Source organism: Triticum urartu, chromosome 6A (assembly GCF_056163025.1).
Source record: "Triticum urartu cultivar PI428250 chromosome 6A, HENAU_Tu73, whole genome shotgun sequence".
NCBI lineage: Eukaryota > Viridiplantae > Streptophyta > Magnoliopsida > Poales > Poaceae > Triticum > Triticum urartu.
Genome location: NC_141878.1, coordinates 41,773,861 through 41,800,412, shown reverse-complemented (window position 1 = coordinate 41,800,412; position 26,552 = coordinate 41,773,861). Strand labels below are relative to the sequence as shown.

Below are 26,552 nucleotides of genomic sequence, written 5' to 3'. Positions count from 1 at the left end.
CGCTCGTATCTATTCATTGTTCATTGCATTTCAATGGTTCTTTGACTTCTTAATCTTGCAGACATGGGCGTTGATGGTGGACATGGTGGAGCTGAAATTTTGCACAAAAAGTTCATTTGCCCCAGTGGAAGTGCTTTGATGTTGTTTGGTTGAGCAGGTAACCATCTGTTACTAGTATCACAATGCAATATTTTCCTTTTCCTTTAGTTTCCTTGGTGGGTGTTTTCTGTTTTAATTTGGTGGTTGCTAAATTGCATTTAACTTTTTCCATCTGTGGTTATCATATGACTATGCAGCCAACCAAATCGGCTGAACAAAGCCTGAGCAACCATTTCCAAGTGGCTGCACCCAGAATCCAGTGTAGCCGGCGCCTCCACAGGTTGAACTAAGGATCACGTAGGATCCAGTGCAGATCATTTCCAAGTGGCTGCACCGAGTTCAAACCTGCAGGAAAGTAGAAGCTCTTTGATTGTTAAAAACAATATTATTGCAATACCTTCAAATAGCCTTAGACTAAAGCACAAACTCCAACCCAGATTTGAGCTTTTAGTCGTTTATTAATACACCATAACCATTTTTCGAACATTATTAGACTAAAGCACAAACTCCAACCCAGATTTGAGCTTTTATTTGTTTATTAACACACCCTAACCAGTTTTCTGAAATAGAAGTTAGTAATGTACACCTTGAGTTGAGCTTCTCCAATGGTGCCATCATCTTGCTCAAGCTGATTTTTTTTTTACGATGCTTCCCATTTGCAAGTAAAATGGAAGTACTTCATATTGCTTCCCCCCTCCTGAACATGCTTCACTATAGCATGTTAGGTCCATTTCAACTCTTCTTCTCTCATAAGCTTAGTGGTCCGCTCATCAGCATCACTCTTGATAGACCTTTCCGGCTTCCGCTGCACTCAGTGGATTTAGTTCTGCCTTAACATCCAGTTGATCAATCAACTGAAGTAAGCCCTCTTTTTCTTTCCTATACCCCCCACTGAGACTACGAGCCCATCCCTTTAGGAAATCAAGCATGCCTTTTCTCTACTTTGATCAAGTCGCAGACTCCCTGCTAATTAAGGTCAGTTTATGCTAAAGGGAAACGAATTAGTCTTATTGACTGATAAAACAAATGAGAGATGACAGTTCACACGTATTGACTTCAAAAAGTCTCACTTGCTTGTCAAGTGCTAACATGAACCCATGTTAATTGCGAGATCCATCTAAACAGAGTCACAATTGACCTACTAAACTAATTATAAGGCTTAAGGGGTAAATGACTAAGTGACCGTTTTGTTTGAAACCAACTGAAAATATTGCTGGATACCCACTGTCAGTTCCTTCCATATGAGGGGAGAAATTACGAATTAACCATCACATTTGATCTTGGTTTGTCTTTATTCTGATCAAGTCCTAGGCTCCTAGGTAACTATACCGTCGGTCTATGCTGAAGGGAAAGAATTAGTCTCATTGAACGATAGACAAATGGTAAGAGTACTATTCACAAGTATTGACTTCACAAGAATTGCACATGATCGATTGCTTGTTGCAAGAGCTCATGGACCATGGAAACTGTGAGATCCACTCACACAGACCTGACTTGAGGAGATACCTGTACATGACCAAGTGGCTGGTCAATTTTAAACTGATCAGAAGTGCCGCTAGATATCAGTTGTGCTCCTTTTATGTGGCTATAAAACATGGAACACTGAGCCTTTTCTTCTTTTTAGATGAGAAGGGAAAAATATGAAACAAGCACATTTGAGCATAATTTTGTTTGCTTTGTTGAAGTCCCAGGCTCCTGGCTAATCAGAGTAATATATGCTAGGGAAAAAACATCAGTGTCTCATTGAATGATAAAAGAAATGTGTGATGATGACCATCGATTGAGTGTGAGAGATAGCATTGATGCCAGATCTATCCACATGGCCAAAATAATATGATTATGGTGCAAGTCAACTCTGCTAGATGCTGATCCAGATGTTGCTGGCAACTCTCTGGTTGGGTGATATATTAATTCCACCCTGGACAGAGAAGACAAAACTTAGTTTCACGCAATACATGGATATGCTGGCAAGCATCAAAGAATCTCGACTGTCAATGTAAGTTGCAGAAATGGAAATGGTAAGAAAGAATACAAGCTGCTCTCCTGATTGCCGCTATATCAAGTGATTGCCAATGTATCAGTATATCACTGTCAGCAGAATATCACAGGATCCCACCATCATCAGTATATCTAGACCAAGAAATGTTGAAGAATGACCTGTATGAAAAGGTAGTGCTGCAAATTTGATAATATATGCACAACCGCGTCTGCAGTTGTTTTACACAACCAAAATACATTGAAATATATCAAACTGATGCCCGTTTTAAATTGTTGGTGGTTGCACACAACGCGCTGACAGTTGAGCAAACTACGATGGCGTACAAGTATGCAATAGTTAACAAAGAGGCTACTTGGCCCTGTGGGTCGCATATTGTGGAGTGCCATACCACTAAGCTCCAAGCTTTATAATACCTTGCATTACTTTCTGCCATATTCCATATATAGTTCCATATCGCTGGCTTAGACTCATACTTCTCATCATCACCAGCATTGTCAAAATGGGCGAGAGCAGAGGAAGCATCGCCTTCTTTGCGTGCTACAGGCCTCCGGTGCCCCTCGACATATTCTGCTGTCCAGCTCCAGCATCATCAAGGGAGGAGGAGCGGCACTTGACGGATGGCGTGTCGTACAACTACAACTGCCAACCCATTCCATCTGCGGCCCTCAAGTCGATCGTCAAGCACCTAGATCTGGCTCCTGAAGCCGTCGAAGAAGCCGCCATCGATTCGGGCCGTCTCACCGGCCTGGTCTTCGTCTCCGAAAGGCAACACCACCTCGAGACTCTTCATATAGGCCTGCGCTTCGATGACGGCGACGAAGTCTGGGTCTTCACCTTGGGGGACATCTATGGCGGCGACTTTTTCAGTGGTGCCCGTCTGGAGGACAGCGGCTGCATCGCAGGAGGCTACGAGGTGGATGGTCACACAGCTGACCATTACCTCGTCTTCGTGTCCACGAAGGAGCCCGTGCAAGAACGCCGCAGCCCCTGGAATGTCGTCTACAAAACTAATCTCAGAACAGGCGAAACTGAGCGCCTCACTCCACCAGGTAATTTGGTTGTTGAATCTTATCTTCCTTTTGCTATTTGATCTACTACTTTGTACTTGTCTCTGGATATATGAATGACTAATTAAGTTGTGTCCTTTCTGAATTTGATCTGCTTCTACTTGTTCTTGGATGCATGGCTAAATTTCTGCTTAAATAATATTTGGTTGACCTGTTTAATTCTACATACATAAACAGGGACGTCCGATTTAAGCCCCTCGGTGTCACCATCTGGGAAGAGGGTAGCAGTGGCTTCGTTCCAAGGAAAGAAATGGGATGGTGAAGTTAAAGACTTGCTGACAAACATTTACGTGATGGACCTAGAGAGCACATATCTGGAGCGCGAGCGGGTGATCGAGAACGCTGGCTGGCCATCATGGGGAAGCGAAACAGTACTATTTTTCCATAAAAAGGTTGGGGATAACTGGGGTGTATTTCGGCACGACTTGAGCACCGGCGAGACCCTCCGTGTGACCCCGGAGGCATTCGATGCAGTGACTCCAGCAGCCATTGATGAGAGCAGAGTGGCTGTGGCAACCATCCGCCAGAAGTCTGTGTTCACCGACGTCCGTGTTGAAGCGCAGTACCGTCACATCGAGGTTTTTGACATGGGTTTGCCGGAGGAGCCACTTCAAATCACTCGGTGTACCAAGCCAAAAGGCGACCATTACAACCCCTTTGTAATGGATGGTGGCAAGTACATTGGCTATCATCGTTGCAAAAGCGACCATCTCGAGGTACCTATCCTTGTGGCTATGCCCTATGCACAATGATTTGCTTGTTCAGTAGTACACACTTGCACAGTTACATTACATTAATTATACTCCCCCCGTTCCAAAAGATAAGGTGTATTAGTTTTTTGAAGTCAAACTTGTGCATGTTTGACCAAGTTTTTAGAAAAAACATATTAATATCTATAATACCAAATTTGTATAATTAGATCCATCATGGGAAGTATTTTCGTGTTTTATTTATTTTTGTATTGTGGATGTTGATATTTTATTCCGTAATCTTGGTCAAACATACATATATTTGACTTTAACGAAAATTGATGCACCTTATTTTCTGGAATGGAGTATGTAGTGATGTCGTTCAAGCTGTCTAAAACATTGTGTCTCCTGCAGCATGGAGATGATGTCCCGAGGCGGTTCGACAAGCTGCAGTCCCATCATGAAGATATTGGTCTGTTTAGGGTTGCCGGTGCATTCCCGGCATTTTCCAAAGATGGCTCTAAGCTTGCATTCGTCGATAACGAATTCAAAGCTGTGTGGCTGGCCGATAGTGACGGAATGCGTGTTGTCTTCGAAGTAAGTACACCATGCCGCTTTATCTTTTGGTTCAAAAGAATGGATGAATTTGCGACTGTTTATGACTGGCCGGTTGTTATTGACTATGGGTGCTCTGTTTGTATTTGTGTACTTGTACATATAGACGGATGGTCCTGATGGTGTCTTCTCACCGGTGTGGAACCAAAAGAAGGATATACTTTATGTCTGTATGGGACCGTCTTTCAAAGCCAACGAAATATTGGAGATCTACGCCATCCCTCACGTATCGAGTGGTGCACGAGAGCGGCGACTGCTCACGAAGGGAAAATTCAATAATGCGTTCCCATCCACCAATTCAGACGGTAAGGAATTACCACTACTGCAGCCTTGCTTCAGTGGCTCCATGAGTCCTCTAGTCCATTCAATATGAATATTGTTTCCCTTGGCATGGTGATAACTTTGTATACCTCTCACAATGACCGCTGTATATTTACATTTATGTATTTATTACACTTGTACAGGGACAAAACTTGTTTTCCGATCGACAAGAAATGGGGGAGACAAAAAGTACAAGAATCTATACATGATGGACGCAGAGATCGGGGAGGACGGTGGTGAAGCGGAACGGATAACAGAGGGCGATTGGATTGACACACATTGCCAGTGGTCGCCGGACAGGGACTGGATCGTGTTCTCGTCAAACCGTGACAAGCCCGCGGACGCTCCGGAGCGCGACCATGGTATGGACCCGGGGTACTTTGCTGTTTACCTGATGAACGCAATCGACCGCTCTGTGGTGAGGGTAATCCGGAGCGGGTACGACTTCTCCGGGCACGTGAACCACCCGGTCTTCAGCCCGGACGGGCGGAGCATCGTCGTGACGGCAGATCTTGCCGCGGTGTCTGCTGACCCAATGTCGCTGCCGCTCTTGTTGCATTCGCAGAGGCCCTACGGCGACATCTTCACCGTTGATATCGACCCGGATGACATGGAGAAGAACCAGGATGTGGAGGAGTTTGCCCGAGTCACGCATAGCAGGTATGAGAACGCCACTCCTGACTGGACCGTGTTCTCAACTCATGACCCGCATGCGCAGTGGAACCTCCTGGTCATGGAGGAGGAGTACACCCCGGCGTGCCCGTATGCGCATCATGATGGGGGTGAAAGCTGGCACATGACAGGCCAGATGTGCATCCCGAAAAGGGTCTGTTGATCTTACGCCGCTATGTCGGAATGGCCCGGATAACTGTGCCTGTTTCGTGCTTGGGCTCATACTGTTGCCTGGATTTATTGCTTGAGATGTATTTGTAATTTCTGTTTGGATTGCTGTCTATTTGGGTTGGTGTTGAGGTGATTTGCCCGGACCATTTGCATTCTACACATTTCATCTTGCTGTAATATATAAGACTTCAGAGTTTTATATGATGATTCTGAATTGAGTAGCCCCTGCTTTTGTTGTGACAAGTTTTGTTAGACTTTCATGACACAAGTACATTATTTATCAAAACGTAATATGATGATATATTTACATAGAAAGGTTTCGCGGAGGTGATTTGCTACCTTTGACAGGAACGGTTTACATCATTCAAATGCTCAGCAACTTGAAATAGTTGTCCACACCTGCTGTGTGGTAAGTCCTACTAGCACCTAGCTCCCTATCTTGCCAACAAAGTGTCTGCTCTCTCAACCGAGATCCAACAACTTCAGCAACACGACCTGACCGGATGGGATGAAGCTGCCAACTTTGTACAAAGGTTTTCATGATGGTGTTCCTAAATACCAGCACAGTGGCCTTCGCAAATGCAATAGCATGACTTTTCATACACTGGAATTTTTTGAAGATGTTTATATTATGTAAACTGAAATATTTAGGTTATAATATAGCCACTACAATTGTTTTTGCTCAGAGAGTATACTTGTGGATTACTTCCTTAATCATAAAGTTTGTAGACTTAATGATTACTATTACCAATTCAGAAACACCATATTATCAACCACATGAGCCCATATTATGTACTCCCTCCGTCCTAAAATAAGTGTCTCAAAGTTGATACACTTATTTTGTGACGGAGAGAGTACTATCTCTGTATCAAAATGTAAGATGTTTTTGAGGCATCCTAAAAAAACGTCTTAGGAGTACTTCTGTTAGATATATGACTATGAATATAATACTAATCAGCATTGGCCACATGACATTCAGTGTATAGTTTGACTTATATCAAGTGCTGAATGTTGTTTATGTATAATTATCAAGATATTTTGGTTGACATATCAAAGGTAGGATAACGCTTAGATACACTCAGCATGTGTACTGTGTATAAAAAAATTAAAATACAAATTCATATATGCAATGTGTCAGAAAGACTATACTACTGGAAACTTGTTTTGAATACGAATTCAATAGTACTCCCTCCGTAAACTAATATAAGAGCGTTTAGATAGATCACTATTAGTGATCTAAACGCTCTTATATTAGTTTACAGAGGGAGTACATATTAAAGTGGTATAGTTCTATATAGTAGAACGGTTCTAACACGAATTGTGGTGGTTTGACCGTATAACGCACGAAATTACGAGTAGGCAGATCAGCGTCCTCTCACATAATCAGATGACCGCAAAAGCACGACAAACTTTTCCGCAAAGAAAAAAAGAGCACGAGGAGCTGCAGGAATAATAATTAAGCACATATAGAGCTAGAGATGCGATAACGACTTGGTGCAAACAGCAGCAGTTTAGAACCAGTACTCCTCACTTAACCCATTACATACCCAGGAGTGACACATCTGGCGAGACATCAACTAAGATAGATACCCAAAGCTCGAGCGGAACATTCTCCACGTACGTACCACGGTTGCTGGGTATAGAAGAGCGGTACGTTGTCATCACTCATCAGTCATAGTCCAAACAGAAAACACACGACGTAGATCAGGAAGTATGCGAGAGGGCCAAACGCGCAGCCGCAAAGAGAGCAGACGATGGAGATGAGCGTCCCCGCGGCGCCCGGCGCCATCACCGCCGGGCTGGAGAAGGCGTACACGGCCACCACGACCGCCAGGATCACCGCCAAAATCATGGCGGACGAGCTGATGATGATGATGCCCTGGAAGTGAACGGAGGGAGTCGGAATGGATCGATGGCGAAGAACGAGTGTGGAAGGAAAGCGGGATGTCGAACATATGCTATGACTGGTGGGTTCTTATACAGGCCTCCAGCGCAGTCTGCACGAGTTAATCGGTCCTCGGCCAGCGGTGAAGAATTAACGTTGCATGTCTTGGGAACTACAAAGGCACGAGTTAATCAGAGCTTCGCGTAGGTTTGACCCGTTGTGAAGTTTAAGGCTGGTCACAATAAGGAGGAACTTAGGAGTAACATCACACACTCTAATACAACTTTGCTTATGTGGCACATATTTAATGAAGAGAAAGGTGCTTGTGGTAACTAGCTAAGTTACCGGAACATCACACACTCCAAGAAACAATGAGTCTATAACCTAATAAATACGTCTTTGCATGACACTACATAGATGTTCCTACCCATTATGGAGGTAGTAACATAGTCTAGAGAAGTGTGTAAGTTACTAGCTTATGTTCTTGCCCATTGTGACCAGCTTAAGGGACTTGACTTGTGCGTGGTGTTTGACTGGACAAGGATTTATCACCTTTTTATTGGTTCATCTTTACCTCCGTTTGATTTTTAATTCAAGCTTGGCTGCTCTTCTTCATCTGAACCATGTGGTTCAAATTTCTGAAAGTTGAGATTTTTTAGGGGAGAGCGAAATTTCAGAAAGTACAGAATCCAAGTCCTTGTTTGATACTCCATCTGTCCGGATTTATTAGGTCTAAAGTCAATTTCTCTTAAACCAAGACACATAGTAATTTGCTCACATTAATTCTTTCATTTCACTCCCAATGTACTCTCTCACATGCATGCAGCAAATGAAAAAGCATGCATGAAGTATATTAATTTTTCAGCCATGGCACCAACAACAATGGCTTTCAATGCAACCAATGAAATGGTTGCATGCATGCACCTTTCCAAAGCGAGGCCTTACAAAAGGGGACATGCTTGTGATGCTGAGAGGCCTAATAAACCCGGACGGAGGGAGTACGGTGGGACGCTCAATTTCTGAAAGTTGGCGTCCCAATATCCGCAGGATGGTTTTGTTTAGCTTTGTGAATACTTGTGCTCAAACTTTTAATCTTTGTCTTCAGGAGAAACCTCCTGAGGGCTATGCTAAAATGAATATCGATGCTGCTTTCTGACTTCAGGAGGAGAAATGGGCTACTGGAGCTGTGATCAAAGATGACCATGGGCACTTTGTGGCGGCGAGTAACAGCAGAATTGAACATGTAAACTCGGCAGCTATTGCTGAAGCTAGAGCGTTGAAACTTGAAAGACGGGCTCATCCTGGCAGGTCAAGTTGGACGCGAGAAGATAATTATCAACTCGGACTGCCTGGAAGTTGTTCAAACTATCATGATGGAGGTTTTTCAGCAACAAAAGCTTCGGCAATATACGAAGAGTGTGTGTTTTAAGCTAGGAATTTCTCTCCTGTAATCATAAAACACTGTCCAAGGGAGAGGAATATTGTACTGGCTCATTTGTTAACTGCCCATGTAGAAGGATCCCAGACTTGTGCATGGACGGGAGATCCTCAAGTTTTCATTGTATCTAGCCTAGTGGACGATGTAACTATGGTTCAAACATAATAAAGTCGCTATGATGGCTTTTCCTCAAAAAGTTTTTTTAATCTTTGTCGTAGTCCTATTATTGTATTTTTTTTTGCAGAGAAGAGGCAAGTGATGGAGAAAATAGTAAATTACAAAAATAATAATCACATTTGGTGCTATGATATCATGGAACAACCATCTTTGATGAAAATTACAAAAAAGACCCCACCAACATTGGGACATGTGTATAACATAGTACTGATCTTGTGGTTTAACCGCTTGGGCCCAGTTGTCGGGTGGAACCAGATCCTCTACCGTGCCCGAAGGCACGTCAGAGATGCCGTGCCTTCGCTTTCCAGGAACGGCTGAACTAATGGGCCTGTAGCCTACGAGCAGAACGGCCGAACTAATGGGCCTGCTATTTTGATTGTCTTTTCTGTTTATTTTCAGCAGCTTGACAACGTTTGGCTAAAAAAAACAGCTTGAGAACGGGAGGATTACACATTCGTTGAATAGCAAAGCAAGATTTTTTTTCCGCGAACTTCCAACATATTTTTTTCCAGAAAGATCAGATCTACTATAAAAGTTGATAAACTAAATCAAGATGTTATGCCTGTGGTGACTTCGTACAATCTCAAGATGCTATTCCAGCTCAGTCTTTTGGAGGTGCTCATACGGGTAGGGTGTACATGCATGGGTTCCTAGGGTGAGTGTATGCTCATGTATGTGAGCGACTATTCAAGGTCGGGTTTCTCATGCCTCCCGCCAGTGTCTCTCTGAAGATGGAATAAGTTTCTCCCCGCCTAGTTCCCATCCCGGTGGTGTTTCTAGCATCATCGGAGGGTGTGTGGAGATTTGTCTCCGGCTGATCTCGCGGGATCCCATCTTCGTTCGTCTGTGTTCATGTGTCTATAGGTTGGACCCTTCTGATCTATACTTCTCTTCAACAATAGCGGTTGTTGTTCTAGTGCGCTGGTCTGATGGAGCCTTAGCACAACAACTTCCCAACTGTCTACAACAGCAAGATTTGCCTGGATCCGAAGAGACAGGGGTGAAGACGGCGGCGCACCTTCGGCTCGCTCTAGTGCTTGTAGTCATTAGTAGGTTTCTACAGACTTGGATGTATTTTTTACTTCTTGTTTTCTTTGTACTACCTTGACAGTTGATGAATAAATTAAAAAAAATCTCGCAAACAATATTCTTTATACGACAAATGATGAATAGTGGTTGTTCGGTGGTTTCAGAATCTTGATGTAATTTTTGAGTTGATTTTGTACTTCCGATGAACTTTTATAATACATCTGATTTTTCCGGAAAACATGGTTGGGTGTTTTCTGCATAAAAAATCTTGCTTTGCTATTCAACGAACGTGTGATGCTCCCGTACTCAAGGTTGGATGCTTTTTTAGACAAACGTTGTCAAGCTGCTTTTTTTAGGGGTACATTGTCAAGTTGCTGGAAATAAATCGGAGACTTTGTCCCCTAGGGTTTCCCTCTAGGGTCTACCTGTTCCTTCGGCGGCACCGCCGAAGTCCACATCAAATCTACTATATTTCCCTGGCTTCTCACCGGCGGCTGGTAGCAACAACAGAGATCCTACGGGGGTGCGCCCAATCATGATGGAACCTGCAAGCGATGGGCTCGGGGGTGTCCCCGAGGAAGGACAGACGGGGATGGAGAAGCGGGATGGTGAGGAAGTTGGGGTCGGCCATGCCTCGGCCGATCTGCCAGGATCAGATGTTCCAGAGGGAAGTGGGTCGGCTGGGATGGAAGAGGGGGATATGGAGGATGTAGAGGAAGAGGATTGGGATCGCTGTGGGCCTGAACCGAATTTCGAGGATGCGTTTGAGGGGTTGAACTTGCACGGGGAGGAAGCGAAAGATTTGGACCTATCCGGTGAGGTGGATGATCTGATCAAGGATGTGTGGTGGCTGGCCCTTTTTAGGGTTCATACGCTGCGCCCGTTCAGCCATGCTGCTCTACTTAACTCCATGAGAAACGCATGGTCGTGTGCGCAGGGTGTCACCTTCAATATCAAAGGACCGAATTTGTTCTTGGCCCAGTGCCACTGTCTAGGTGATTGGAAGAGGGTAATGGAAGGGGGGGCCGTGGAAGTTTCGGCGTGATCCTGTGGTGCTAGTGGAATATGATGGCTTTACCAATGTTACAGAATACGCCCTGGACATGTACCCGCTTTGGGCAAGAATTAAGGGCTTGCCGGATGGACTAACTAGGAAGAAAGAGCTCGCGGAGAAGGTGGCCAAGAAGGTAGGAGAGCCTCCCTTCACAGTGATCGTGAACGAAGGGAAAATAAATCCTTCGAGCTACCTGAGAGTTAGAGTCTTTGTAAATGTCAATTCTCCTTTGGTTAGATTTGTGCCCATTACATTGAAGGAGAAGAAGAAATATCCAGTATACTATGAAAAGCTCCCGGACTTCTGCTATTTTTGTGGCTGTATGGGGCATGTGGTTGAAGAGTGCGGAGATGGCATACATGACCCAAGTACTTGTGAATGGGGTGAGTACCTCCACTGGATAAATGAGCCTGTTGGCAATGGGCCCAAAGGGGGCCGAGGTGGTTGGGGTTCTGCTGGAAGAGGGGGTAGCACGTTTGGTAATGGGCACCGTGGGGGTGGAGTTGGTGCAAGGGGAAGAGGTGCAAGAGGAGGAAATAATTCAACAAGGGGCTATAGTGGGGGGATGTGGATACGGGTATGGATGAGATGCCAGGAAATAATCATTTTAACTCAATGGACATAATAAGGGATGATAGGAGTGCTCGGAAGAAACTGATCCGAGATGATGGCACTATTAATGTGCGCGGACAACCTGTACCCAACCTTGCTGGGAAGGTTGCAGGTACAGTTTTGCTGATTGAAAAAGGGGAAGTAGCTGAAAACAGTGTTAGATTGGAACCCAGTACGACCCCCCGAAAAATACCTATTGTGAAGCGTAGGAAGCAAGGTGATGGTGAGATGGTGATGCAGTTTCTGATACAGCTAGGACAGCCGAGGCGGCCTCCGAGATGGAGGACCGCCGGTCCCAATGAATCTCATTAGTTGGAACTACCGGGGAGGGGGCCGGGAATACCCGGACAGTTCGAGAAGTGGCGACTTTTATTAGGTCGCATTCTTCTCATCAATGCCTAGGCCTCAGAGAGGCAGATGCAAGCTTTTCGTGACTCATTGGAGATTTGTGACCTTGCTGACTTGGGGTTTTCTGGAGTCCCACGCACGTATGATAACAAAAGGAGTGGCAATGGTAATGTTAAAGTTCGCCTAGATAGGGCGGTGGCTTCCCCGTCCTGGCGCAACCTCTTCGAGCAGCCGTCAGTTCGTCACCTGATCTCACCGGTGTCAGATCATGTGACCTTGCATGTAAGCTGTGATAGATTTGTGGACATGCATGTTAAAAAGAAATTTAGGCAATATGAAGTAATGTGGAAAAGGGAGCCGGCGCTCCAAGAATTAATCGCGCGTGCCTGGGCGGATGCATGACAGAAAAGGTGCATGGGTGATGTACATGCGGCCCTTAGAGCCATGATGCATAAGCTCTACGCATGGAGTAAGGAGAAATTTGGCAGCGTGACTAGAGAAATAGAGAAGACAAGAACACGGCTTGAGGAGTTGATGCTTATGAATGCGGATAGATGTGAGATTCGACGAGTTACTGATAAGTTGAATGAACTATTATACAGAGAGGAGATGATGTGGCTGCAGCGGTCTCGAGTGGATTGGTTGAAAGAAGGCGATCGCAATACAAAGTTTTTTCATGCAAGAGCTATTTGGAGAGCTAGAAAGAACATGATCAAGAAACTAGTAGATGAACAAGGTACTGTTCACATGGAAGTCAGAGAGATGGGAGATGCAGCCTCTGCTTATTTTGGAAATATCTTCAAGGCAGGCCCCTCACTTGATTCTTCTCCCGTCACAAACCTGTTCAGTTCTGTGGTCACTGACGAGATGAATGATAATTTATGTGCAGATTGTTCTGAGCAGGAGATCGCCGATGCCCTGTTTCAGATTGGTCCCTTGAAGGCGCCAGGGCCCGATGGCTTTCCCGCGCGGTTCTTCCAGAGAAATTGGGCGACTATGAAGGAAAGTGTAATTGTTGCGGTAAAGGAATTTTTTTCGCACAGGTATCATGCCACCACACATTAACGACACTATTATTGTCATGATTCCGAAGGTGGATAGTCAAGTAAAGATTACAGACTTCAGACCAATCAGTTTATGTAACATCATTTATAAAGTGGTGTCCAAGTGCTTGGTGAATCGATTGAGGCCTATTTTAGATGATATAATATCTCCTTCTCAGAGTGCGTTCATCCCTGGGTGTATGGTCACTGATAATGCTTTCATAGCGTTTGAGTGCATTCACCACATAAAACAGGAAAAGGACCCCACTAGGAGTTTCTGTGCTTATAAACTGGATCTCTCTAAGGCATATGATAGAGTGGATTGGAACTACCTTAAGCAGATGATGCAAAAGATTGGCTTCGCTCACCAGTGGATAGACTGGATAATGTCGTGTGTGACCTCGGTGAGATACTCCGTAAAATTCAATGGAGCCATCTTGAATTCATTTGCACCGTCGCATGGCCTACGGCAAGGTGATCCGTTATCCCCTTATTTGTTCCTTTTTGTTGCAGATGGTCTCTCGGCTCTCATTAACAAGGGGGTGGAAACTGGGAATTTGTCACCACTGAAAATAACAAGGAGAGCCTCCGGAATATCACATCTTTTGTTCGCAGATGACACGTTATTGTTCTTCAAGGCTGATATTGATGAAGCCAACCATATTAGGAGCATTTTGGATGTTTACGCGGCTGCTACAGGACAACTTCTAAACCCCTCCAAATGTTCTATACTGTTCGGAAGTTCCTGTCCTGTTGGGTCTTTGGAAAGCGTTAAGCAAACGCTGTAGGTTACTGCATCGGATTTTGAGGAAAAGTACTTGGGCCTACCAACACCAGACGGTAGGATGTCAAAAGGGAATTTCCAAAATTTACAAGTTAAAATGACAAACCGCCTGTTTGCGTATGATGGCCATCCTACACAGGCTGGGAAAGAGGTTCTTATTAGAGCAATTGCTCAATCTATCCCGACCTACATCATGAGTGTATTCAAACTCCCCATGGAGCTTTGTGACTATCTGAATCGCCTAATCCGCAACTGTTACTGGGGTGCAGAGAAGGGAAAGCGGAAGACTCATTGGCATGCATGGCATAAAATTACTCGGCCAAAGAAACAAGGTGGCCTGGGTTTCAAATATTTTCGCTTGTTCAACCAAGCCTTGTTGGCACGCCAAGCCTGGAGGATTCTGGAGTTTCCAGATTCTTTGTGTGCCAGGTTACTTAAAGCCAAATACTTCCCAAATGGACACCTCTTGGATACTGTTTTTGCTGGAAACCCATCGCCTACTTGGCAAGCGATTGTCCATGGGTTAGAGCTCTTGAAAAAAAGCATGGTTTGGAGGATTGGGACGGACCAAAATGTCCGTATCTGGAGGGATCGATGGATTGTTAGGGAGCCATCTGCTGGCCTTATTTCTCCACGAGGGAGGTGCCGCCTCAAATGGGTCTCGGAGCTCATAAACCTCCATGGTAATTGGGACATGGATAAACTAACGCAGTTTTTTCTCCCAGTGGATATTGTGGAAATCCTGAAAATCTATTTGTTTACTCGCTTTGGGGAGGATTTCTTGGCATGGGCACTTGAAAAGAACGGTGTGTTCTCTGTCCGGAGTGCATACAAACTTGCTAGTGATGAGTTGATGAACCCACGGGGACACTCCTCCAGCACCAGATCGGATGGCACACGGGAGTGCTGGAAACACATTTGGAAAAGTACGGCTCCACCAAAAGTTCAGAGTTTTGCGTGGAGATTGGCCACGGACTCATTGGCAAACTGGACTAACAAAGTCAAAAGGAAACTAGAGGTGTCACCGTTATGTACAGTGTGTGGTATGGAAGAGGAGGATTCATTCCATGTGTTCTGCAGTTGTAATCATGCGAGGGTGCTATGGAAGCTGATGGCAAAGGAGTAGAAGCTCCCACCTAGATCTTTGTTAAAGCCGGTCGGCTTTGATTGGTTTATCAAACTCTTGTCTGAACTGAATGATGAAGGCAGAGTGCATGTGTTTATGTTGTTCTGGAGAATCTGGTTTGTTCGTAATGAGATTGTCCATCACAAGCAGCCACCTCCAATGGACGTGTCAGTGTAGTTTTTGTCTAGTTACCTGTCCTCACTTTATAACATCAAAGCCGATCCACACTATGATCCTATCAAAGGGAAGGTCGTCGTGGATGCAGGTTTTAATCCAATACCATCCGTTGGCTGCTCTGTAGATGGGTGGTTGAGGCCCCTTGGACTAAATCGGACATTGGTAGAGTGAAACTAAACACAGATGCTTCAGTGGCTGGAGGGGAAGCAGGATCTGGTATGATTCTAAGGGATCATGAGGGTTCCATTATCTTCACTTCATGCAGACACATACAGGGATGATGTGATGTTCTGGAAGCCGAGCTCCTGGCCTTGCGAGAGGGTATTTTGCTGGCGTTGCAATGGAGCAACTTACCCTTGGATATTGAGTCGGATTGTTTGGAAGCGATCAAGATGATAAACAGATGCAGTAGTAACAAGTCTAGGTTTGCTTTCATTATAGGAGAGATCACCAGGAGTTTGGGGGAACGAAGTTCTTGCATTGCTCATACTCGTCGGAGTTGTAATAGGGCTAGTCATTCCTTGGCTAACTTTGGTAGGTTGCATCATTGAACTGTTGTTTGGCTAGGCTCTGGTCCGGAGGAAGTCCTGGAAATTGTTGGACGAGATTGTAACTTGTAAACCAAAGTGAGTAATGCATGAACTTTATACCGCAAAAAAAGCTGCTGGAAATAAACAGAAAAAACAATCAAAATACCATGCCATTAGTTGGGCCGTTCTGCTTGTAGGCTACAGGCCCAGTGTGCCCGTTTTGCTGGAAAGCAAGAAGGCACGGCACCTCTGGCGTGCCTTCGAGCACGGTAGAGGATCTGGTTCCTTGTCGAGTTGGCACCGATACAAGCTGGGTGGCCGACAAAAGTTAGGGCGTTTCATTTTTTGCCCAGCCAATCCCTCCCATTCGACCCCTTTTCCCACACTTTGGATTCCATGGTGACAGGTGGTGGAGGTGTCAGTGGTGGAGGTCTGGCGGCGATGGTGCTGCTTGTGCCGATAGTGGTGGTGGTTCGTTGATCTGGAGGACAAAAGGAAGCGGAAGAATCGGTGGTGCCACATGTCCACATGGTATGCCAAGCATCGTGCAGCGGACCTTCAGAAATCATTTGAGCAAAAAATTACCCTACCTAGCTATAGTGTCAGCGCGGCTGGGCCATGGTTGTAGTGTCGAGATGTATGCGAACAGTCCCGGTGCCTTGGCCCACAACGACGACTCGTAGGTGATTTCGGCGCGTCCCGGCCATGAGCGTGTAGTGGAGGCAGTGGCGAGGTGTCTTTCCTAGCCTGAGCCAGGGAGAGGGAGAGCCGATGGCGGTGGTGCGTGACAGTGGTGCTAGCAGAGGCTCGTCAGAGCACCGCGACTACTTCCTTGATCTCGAGACGATCATCATCGAAGAGAAGGAGGAAGAAAGAGAGGGAGAGGGGGAGAGCAGCCGGTGGTTATCGATGCGGTGTCCGGTGGTTACCAGAGCGTCATCCGTGTCATCAGTAGAAGAAGACCTCAGCCATTTGGTCTGGATAGATGGACGAATGCAATCGCAATCCATGAGATGGCCAAGCCGACCTATCAAAACCCACAAGAGGGCTTTCATGCTTTGCGAGTGTTGCATTCATTAAACACTCAATTCTTTGTCGAGTGTTGCACTCGACAAAGTTATTTTATATGACTTGGGAAATATTTAACTTGTATACTCAATTTTTTATCTGATACATCTAAATACAATTTTTTTACATGTAATATACAACATATAAGTTATTTTGTAGGAGTTTCCATAATTTTGAATTGATTCAGTCTTTTCTAAAGTATAAATGCATTTGATTGCTCAAATATAGCAAATGGACCCTTAAAATGCGAAACTTTGACTATGTTACATAGAAGTGCAACGAAGTGCTTCTTCAATCCCGTCTTCTTCCTCCAATCCCTCAAAGTAGAACTGGCTAGACAACCTACTCATGCCTCATGTGGCCGGCGGCGCTTCCACACTCTCATTGCTTCTCCACCCTCCCTAAGCCATCGCACAGACCATTCCTCCAGCCAGTTGTTGTTTTCTGCATGTTTTTGACTTCTCAGAAAATTAATATCTACGGAGGTACAAATACTTGTGGATTTAATACGATTTTTTCGCGACACGAGGAATCCAAAGGTATCGGAGCTAGATGAGAGGACCCACAGGGCCTCCATGTGGGTAGGGGTGTGGCCAGGGGCTGACCCGTGCCTCTAGGACGCGTGGGCCCCTATTAACCGCCTTACGTCCATTCTTTGCCTATAAATTCCATAATTCGAGAAACCCTCAGTACCAATTTTCTCTGATTTTTTCCGCCATCGCAAGTTCCTGTTTCAAGGAGATCCAATTTGGAGGCTTGTTCCGGCACCCTGGTAGAGAGGGAATCCATCAACAAAGGCTTCTTCATCAACCTTGCTGTCTCCATGACCATGTGTGAGTAGTTACCTTAGGACCTTAGGGTCCATAGCAGTAGTTATATGACACTCTCTTGTTCTTCAATACTACATTCCCGTGAGCTGCCTCACATGATCGAATCTATCTTATGTAATCTGTGATGTGTTTGTTGGGATATGATGGATGGTCACTTTACAGATTGTTCATTGAAATCAATTGAATCCTTTGAAGTTTCTTTGTTTTATAATTGAATAGCTTTTTATGCTCTTCGATCTATTTGTTTCCTTTAACTAAGTATGATGGGTAGTTCCACAGAGGGAGTTGTGCATTGTAGTGGGTTATAATCTTGCGGTGATTTATATCCTAGTGAGAATAAGGGACAAGATACATATTGTATTGTTGCCACTAAGAACAAAGCCCTAGTTTCTTGTCATATTATTTGATATTTTACTATCTATATTATGTCATCTTACTTATTGCAATGCTCTTTTTGTCATGAAATTAATACTTCGGGGTGCATGCTGGATAGCGGTTCTAGGTTGGAGTATTAGTTATAGATACAGTCCGATAACGGTCTACATATCACTGATGTAATGCCTATATGAGATTATACCATGAACAATCACATTCATAAATATAAATATTACAATTTAATCGCTGCACAACTGTAATTTGTTCACCACACCACACTTTAATGCTTATGAGAGATTCCACTAGTGAACATATACCCCCTAGGTCTATTATCTATTAATGAAAACCTTATCAAAAATATTACTTTTTGTTATATCATTTCGTTTAATTTATCTTTTATCAATTCCTACCATACCGTGCAATTTAATCTTGTAAAAAGCAACACAAGAAGCTTGACATCCTTCTTGACATGTTGGGGACAAGCTTGTTTTGTGCCTTGTGTACAGGTACCAATGACTTTGTTTTCTGGAAGAAGTCCTTTTGGTTCGATAAACCTTGGTTCTCTACTAAGGAAAATATTTATTGCTAGGTTACTTCATCCTTATACTTGGGGGGGTACCCAACCACTCTTAGAGAGAGTAAGCAATGCATCATTGTGGTCACGACATCTTGGACCTCGACCTAACGCATAATCGAGTGACGTGAAACAAATTTTGAGGAAGAAAAGAGGTGCCTCCTAATGGGAAGCTGACATGTGAGACCCACTGAAAGCACAAGTGCTACCTGGGTGATTTTGGTAATTAATGTCAACATATCTCTTGTTGGACTAATGTTTCTACCTAGTATGTTTTAGACAAGTTCAACAATGGAGTGGCATGGACTAGAGGATGTGGAACCCCTTCAATATGCTAAGGACAAAGGATTGGCTCAAGCTCAAAGCTCAGGACTCTACATTTTCTATTTTAGCAATCCAAGATCACATTGAGTCCATAGGAAAGCCAATACTATTAAGAAGGGATGAGGTGTTCTTAATGGCTTGTTTGCTAAAAGTGCTTAGTGATATGCTCCAAAGCCCTCAACCACTTTCTCACTTCCAAATTTGTCCCAAACCAAAAGTCAAACTCGGCCCCACCGATTCTTTCTATCCGGAGCCACTGACACTAGTGCAGAACCGGGCTTTAGCGCCGGTTCGTAAGGGCCTTTAGTGCCGGTTCCACAACCGGCACTAAAGAGTGGGGACTAAAGGTCCCCCCTTTAGTACCGGTTCATCACGAACCGGCACTAAAGTGCCACCACGTGCCACGAGCCAGGCCCGGGTGCGTGTAGGTCATTAGTACCGGTTGGTAACACCAACCAGCACTAAATGTTTTGGTTTTATTTTTTATTTTTCCATTAATTTTGTGTTTTCCATTTAATTCTTTTTTGTTTGCTGGTATTTTACGATACTTCATATTGTACACGTTATGCATATATATAAATAGATTTTCTCGTAGAACATTATATATATAATTAAATGTCTAACAACCACCATTAATTATTCACACATACACATGTATATATATACAATTTCTCCTACATGTTGCCTTGGTGCCTTCGGAGCACGATAATAAGTGGTTCATGGGGGCGATAGCGGGTAATAGTATTTTTTTCGGATCTATGACCTGGTCGAGCAAAAATCTCGATATTTACTCTTGAAGTGCTAGTATGCGCTCCGTTGTTAGGAGCTTCTCCCGCACCTCTTTGAACTGTTAAGAAGGAGATCAATATGCATGTGTATTAGTTGTGTGACTAGATATCGATAATGATGTAAATATTATGAATAGTGTTCTGGAAAACGTACCCATTCCTGTCTTTGAGATTTGCTCTTTTCGGACGCCATCATGTGAATGTTCTCGCAAACGTAGTATGCACACATATTATTCCTCGGAGCCTGCCTCAGGGCCTTTACAAGAATGGAATTTAATCAGATAATAATTAATCAAGCATGATAATTAATTAATGATATTGAAACAAGAATTAAAGAGATGGTAAGCTAGCTAGTAATACTTAATTACTTACCTTGTGTCGATACCAATACAGCTTTTGTCGCCATTTGCCTGGAGTCACCTTGATGAACTTTGCCCAAGCCCTGCCCGCCAGCAAAGAAAATGAATAAAGGGGTTATTAAATAGTTGATATCAGAAAATGGCAAACTAATTAAATAGGCCGAGATATAGTTAATAATGATTGAAATTACCTGCCGACTATCCCCTTCACGATGGCGAAGTCACTTTCTGCCTTAAGTAGTGAGTTCAGTACTTCAACTGTTCTTTTATCAACTTTAATAATTAACAAGATCAAGTGAAAACTGCATGCGCACACGTTTACATGTCTTATTAAGCAGGCATGTGCACAACACTAATCAACTAGCCTAAACCCTATACACTTAATTATTAACATCTAGCTAGCTAGTAAGCAAAAATAGAATTTGTAGTACAAGACAGTGTGACTCACAGGAAATTGTAAGGAAATACTATATCTTCATTGCTATTGAGGCGTTTGAAGAACTCTAGCATGCTTTCCTCTAAACTTGCTCGACAACTTGGAATATTCCATGTCTACTCATTAACGGTATTAGGGTCAATGAACCCAATGCCATAGCATCCAGATTTTTTCATTTCATACATCTTCATCCTGCATAATACCACAGAAAAGAATATAGTGAGGATAATTACAGGTAATGATTGATCAAAATGATCACTACAGCTAGTTTGAGACTTAAATTACAGAAAGAAATCACTTACAAACAATAGCAACTGACGAAAGATTTGTCGAGTGCGTCTTGATTGTATAACTGAAATAGTTCTGAATACTCAATGGACAGAGCTTTCTCATGGTAGTAATGCTCCTCCTTGACATTCACCATGAGGGACTCTCGATTGGAAATCTTGGTAATGTTCATGTACCACTGATGCAATTCATACATTCTCGTTGGGAGGTTCTTGACCTCCTCGGGCTTGACCAAAGGTTGGTCGTGGACATATTGCCGTTTTATTTCCTCCTCTCTAAGAGGAGACATGGGCTCGATGTCGAGGAGTTGTCCAACACTGATACCGAGCATTTTAGCTTGCCTTATATGCTCCTCGGTTATTACCATATTGTTCAGCTGGGGAACGGTTTGCCCACAATAATATATGGCGCGCGTACTCTCATGTGTTGTTGGCACAACAACTGGGGGATCGATTGCGCTGCCTGTTTTCCCAGCTGGGGAACAGTTTTCCCACATTTTTTGGCAGCTGCTTGTTGGATCGAGCTCGAGCTCGCTTCCCTCTGTAGTCGTGCTCGATGTGCCTTCCTGAGTTGGCGCTCATAGTCAGAGTCAACAGGCTTGGGAGCTGGTGCTCTAGCCATACGAACGAAGTGGTCAATCTTTTCCTCAAGCACTTTCTCCCTTGGCGGCGGTGCCGGTTTCGGTCCAAAATGGGCGTCCACTTCGGCCTTCACTATGGCTTTGTTTTGCTCCTCGGTCATGTCGTAAGGCCTCTGAGGAAGAGGAGCGAGGCTGCTTGAACCATATTTATATCGCTTGCCTCCGCCTGTACCTCCTGTACTACCTCGACTCGTACCGCTACACACCATAGCTGCAGCGTGTCTCTTCTGCGATTGCTGAGGCGGCAGAGACGGCTGACATGGCTGAGTTGGAGCAGGAGTCTGCTCACGCATTGGTGGACTTGGAGGAGCGGGAGTCTGCTGACACGGTGGCGGACTTCGAGGAGGAGTCGGCTCAAGCATTCGTGGACTTGGAGGAGCGGGAGTCTGTACACATGGTGGCGGACTTCGAGGAGGAGTCTGCTAACGCGTTCGTGGACTTGAAGGAGCGGGAGTCTGCTGACACGGTGGCGGACTTCGAGGAGGAGTCGGCAGACGCGGTGTCGGTGGACTTCGAAAGATGATGCAATCATTTCTCCATAGGATGATATGATGTATGGCCTCTCCCAGTGTGTGCTCATCGTCACCTCCAGGAATGTCAAGCTGTAGCCCCGAATATGGGTCCACCACCTCATCAACCAAGACACGAGTATAGCCCGCTGGAATATGGGCGCAATGGAAGGTTGCTTCGGGGGTAATTGTAAAAGCAACGGCGTCCGCCACCTTCATGGATATGTTCTTCATTTTGAAGTGTAGCTCACAGTTAGTGTTCTCTATGATGTCATCCACAGGGTATGTATCCAGCAGTACGTCGCCTGGGGCGGAACCAACGCTGCTTCTCGGCATGGATGGGACGGTGCTATATACACTACTAGATATTCCGTTTTAGCCGAGGGTCCAATTACCGTCGGATATTTAAGTTCACCGTCGGATACTTTTATAACTGACGGTATACCGCCGGCCATCTCCCGTCGGCTATGCTTCGTCAGCCATTACACTAATAGCCAACGGTACCGTCATATTATATCTTTGCCCACGGTGAGAAGCTGACGGTGAGCCGTTGGATATCTTGTTGCCTACACCTGGCTCCTAGTAGGTCGAATGCACTTATAGCCGACGGTTCACGGTCGGGTGTTTATCATCCGACGGTTATTGCTTACCGTCGGTTTTCTTAATAGCCAACGGTATATACAACCCGTCAGGGTTACGTAGAACTGAGAGGAGAGCCGAACCATCGGTTAATGTGATTATCGATGGTGCATACACCCCTTCGGGGATTCCTTTAGTTGAGAGGTTAGCCCGCGCCTTCAATTTAGAAAGTCGCCAACAGTCTAAAGTGCATGTATGCATATTCTGTATCCAAGATGTTTGTTGCACCATGGGCCATTTGTCAACCCTCACTGAATTAATTTCACTAAGAGGTGTTGCACCACAGGGAAGTGCGATATATAACCGCACATGAAAATTCTTTTTAATTAATTTAGCATAATCTAAGTATTACAAACCTAATGAGTTGCATATGAATTACATTTACCATAACAATCCATCTAGGAATTGTTGAATGCAAAACAAAATAGTGACAAAGAGGTCCAGACAATTTTGCGTCAGCAACTTCAGAGCTCTACTTTATCACAATGCTTATCGCCAAAGCTATCATCTCCCTTGTTGCCATAGATGTCATCCTCATCATCATCAATGTCATGATCATTCTCACAGCTCGGACCTCTTCTAATATTTCTTCACGTTCCTTAAGAAATGACAAGACTAGATGTGAGAGAGATGCAAAACAATGCAATGCATTTGAAATTAAATTGAACCACAGGGAACACATTTTATTAGGGAAGGTACAGAGAACAAATTTTATTGTTCTAGAAACATCTATGCATGGAGATATATAGCTAATCACGTACTGTTGGAACTAGAAACTACATCGACAATTACTAGTGTTACAACAGTAATTCATTTCTTTCCAAACCATACATCTGAGCAATAGAAACTAAAATATATAGATGAACAGTAAATATAAAACTAGTATTTTGCATCTTTTATCCACAAGGCTGAATACTAGTACTTTTTGACCTCTTAATATACTTCCATGTATTTTTGTGTATTCACGCAAGACAAAATCTATTTACCCATCGGAATATTCAGTTATTTGTGGTACTATTTTCCTAATTGTTGTATATGTAGTTGTACCTTTACACAACTAGCGATTAATGGAAAAGCCAATAAAATTGTAGAGGACATCATAATAGATTTCTCAAAGAGAAGGAATGTCGCTGCCATGAATTTGGAGAGGCAAGAGAGATCTGGGGCACAAGCTACCTTCAGGTTCCAAGGATATCTTTTTGACGGGCAAGGAATTCCTCATTCACTTTACAAGGACAACACAAAACTTGAGCCTATGTTTGCATAGTAACTGCATACGGAACAGAAAGTTATACTGACCCATAAAGGATGAAGCAGAAGGCGTATGTGTTGATGCTCGAGTCGAACACTTCATTTCTGTACAGCTTAAGCACAGTGTAGTAACCTAAATTGCAGAAAAGTATAATAAGTTTGTCAGCAAAGCCTTATCTGAATGCTTCTCATTTTATTGTTGTTGAAATTAGACTTACTGAAGCCGTCGACAAGGGCTCGTGCTTCACCAATTTCACCTTGTTCACAACGATCTTGGACAGCCTCATCAGTCTGAATCCTCCTGCTTTCATTAGGCCTCTGTTATGGAAAATATTTCTGGTACCTTACCAAGATTCAAATAGTCCAGTGTGGCACAAACCATGGCAATGTTTTTGCATCATCTAAATATGCACGTAATTCCTCATGTTACTTTGTTCCTGAATAACTAGGTGTACAGATTAAGCGAAGTTACTACTACTATTCCCTTGTGGTAGTATTTCCAGCATAGTTGTGTGAATCGTACCAATTTTGACATCTTAGCTAGCAAGGATTTGACATCAGAAATCAATCAGACTAGAATAGATGGGGATTGCAACCTTAACTTGCAGAGGAGTACAATATAGTAAATGGAGAACAACAGAGCCGAACCCATTGCCTGCCACCACCGCTAGCGTACTGTTGTTGCAGAAAAAGAAGAAAGAAGAGACAAGGTGAGAAGAGACAAGGTGGACCTAGGGTCGTAGCCCACCGAGTGTTGCACGCCGCCGCAAAGAACTGGCAAGAGACGAGATCTGGGTGCACTTGCACATTACGGGAGGATAGAAAGGGGTGAGAGGAGCAAAACGTCTCCAGCCTCCCCGGCCATAGCTGCTGCGGAGTGGAGAGGCGATAGGAGGAGTCGATCTGAAGCTAGGCGACGGGGAGGTGAGGGCTGATCTTTGGCAGCAAGGTGAGGACAGGCCACGACGGCTACCAGGGGAGGTTAGACGAAAGCGACCGGGAGTTCGTGCCGAGTGGGCTATTTAGAATTTTTTTTGTTTCGCGCTTGTGTGGGTTGAAACTTTCAACGCGCGTGTAAATACGACTGAGATTTCTTTTGCTACTTATATATTCCTCTGTACATCAGAACATTAATCATCATAATTATATTTCATCAATTTAGGTGCAATAAAGTAAATTCAATGTATGATATTTAAATATATACTTTGTAACATTTTAAACTCAAAGAAAATTAAAGAACGGCCTTTTTATCACCCGGCGAATCACACATACGTGTCAACCACTTTGTTCGATTAATACATGTCCTAGGGGCTCCACACATCGCTCTCCTCTAATCTAATAGCTTATTCCGAATGGATGAACTCGTCTTGCTCGAGAGAAATCAATCTCATCTCTGACCCGTCTAAAAGCGACACTGGATACATTTGCTACTAGTACAGGATAACTTATTAACCCAGGAAAATGCTCAATATTTTTTGGAGATTCTTGTGACCAAGAAACTAGAGAGGAAGTAAAGCATACCTTGCAGGTAACAAATGAGGTGTTTGAGCCCAAGTACCTGGGGCTGCCAACTCCTGAGGGCAGAATGACTAAGGATAAGTTTCAAAATCTACAATCAACGACAACAAAGAGGTTAATGCAAGGGGGTGATAATGACCTATCTTCAGCTGGAAGGGAGGTAAAGATAAAATCAGTGGCTCAAGCCTTGCCGGTATATGTCATGGGAGTTTTTAAGCTACCATTTGGTCTATGTGATGATGTAGAGAAATTGATCTGAAATTATTGGTGGGGTGCAAAGGATGGAAAAAGGAAAACTCATTGGATGGCGTGGGATAGACTAACACGACTGAAAGACCAAGGGGGCATGGGCTTTAAAGATATGCGTTTGTTCAACCAAGCTCTCTTGGCGCGACAAGATTGGCGCCTCCTCCAGTACCCTGATTCCCTTTGTGCACGTGTACTAAAAGCAAAATATTACCCTAATGGCAATTTGATTGATACTGTCTTTACAGGCAACGCATCATCGACCTGGCATGCCATTGAGTATGGGCTGCAACTGCTGAAACAGGGAATCATTTGGCGTGTAGGCAACGGAGCAAGTATCCGAGTGTGGCGAGACCCTTGGATACCAAGAGCATGGAGTCTGAGACCTGTAACACAGCAGCGACGATGCAGATTGAGATGGGTAGCTGACTTTCTAGAACCCAATGGCAATTGGAATATGCAACTGCTAAACCAATATTTCCTTTCAATGGATGTTGCAGAGATAATAAAGATCAGACCATCACTGAGGAATGAACAAGACTTTCTGGCCTGGCAACCAGATAAACTGGGAATTTTCTCTGTCCGCAGCGCCTATCGCCTCGCGCTCCAGCTACAAATAAACCAGCAAGGGGTTGGAGCTACTAGCAGCCGACCAGATGGTGAGCGGCCTGGATGGCGCTTGATATGGCAGTGTCTAGTACCCCCAAAGGTACGCGTCTTTGCATGGAAGGTAGCCTCAAATATTCTGGCAACAGAAGTGAACATGAAAACACGACATATGACACATGATGCAACATGTCGCATCTGTGGGAGGGAAGATGAAGATACTTTCCATGCGCTAGTTCGTTGCACCCACGCGCGGCTGCTCTGG

The 26,552-nt window shown here is 44.2% G+C and overlaps 1 protein-coding gene and 1 long non-coding RNA gene across 3 annotated transcripts; one reads left to right on the top strand and one right to left on the bottom strand.

Moving 5' to 3' along the window:
• Positions 1–55: 55 nt before the first annotated feature.
• Positions 56–5,854, top strand: LOC125513610 (uncharacterized). Of its 2 annotated transcripts, XM_048678769.2 has the most exons (7): positions 74–157; positions 1,822–2,268; positions 2,588–3,147; positions 3,343–3,881; positions 4,269–4,451; positions 4,576–4,774; positions 4,934–5,854. In XM_048678769.2, the coding sequence occupies exons 2-7, from the start codon at positions 2,252–2,254 to the stop codon at positions 5,623–5,625; spliced, it is 2,190 nt and encodes a 729-aa protein (XP_048534726.1). In that variant the 5' UTR covers positions 74–157; positions 1,822–2,251; the 3' UTR covers positions 5,626–5,854. The 2 variants fall into 2 exon arrangements, with proteins under 2 accessions (XP_048534727.1, XP_048534726.1); XM_048678770.2 differs by lacking the exon at positions 1,822–2,268 and having other exon boundaries at positions 56–157.
• Positions 5,855–23,082: 17,228 nt separating this feature from the next.
• On the bottom strand, positions 23,083–24,235 carry LOC125512303 (uncharacterized). Its single transcript, XR_007285289.2, has 3 exons — positions 24,136–24,235; positions 23,966–24,050; positions 23,083–23,264 (listed from the first exon to the last, which is right to left on the bottom strand). It is a non-coding gene; the product is annotated as an uncharacterized LOC125512303 (long non-coding RNA).
• Between the last annotated feature and the right edge of the window lie 2,317 nt (positions 24,236–26,552).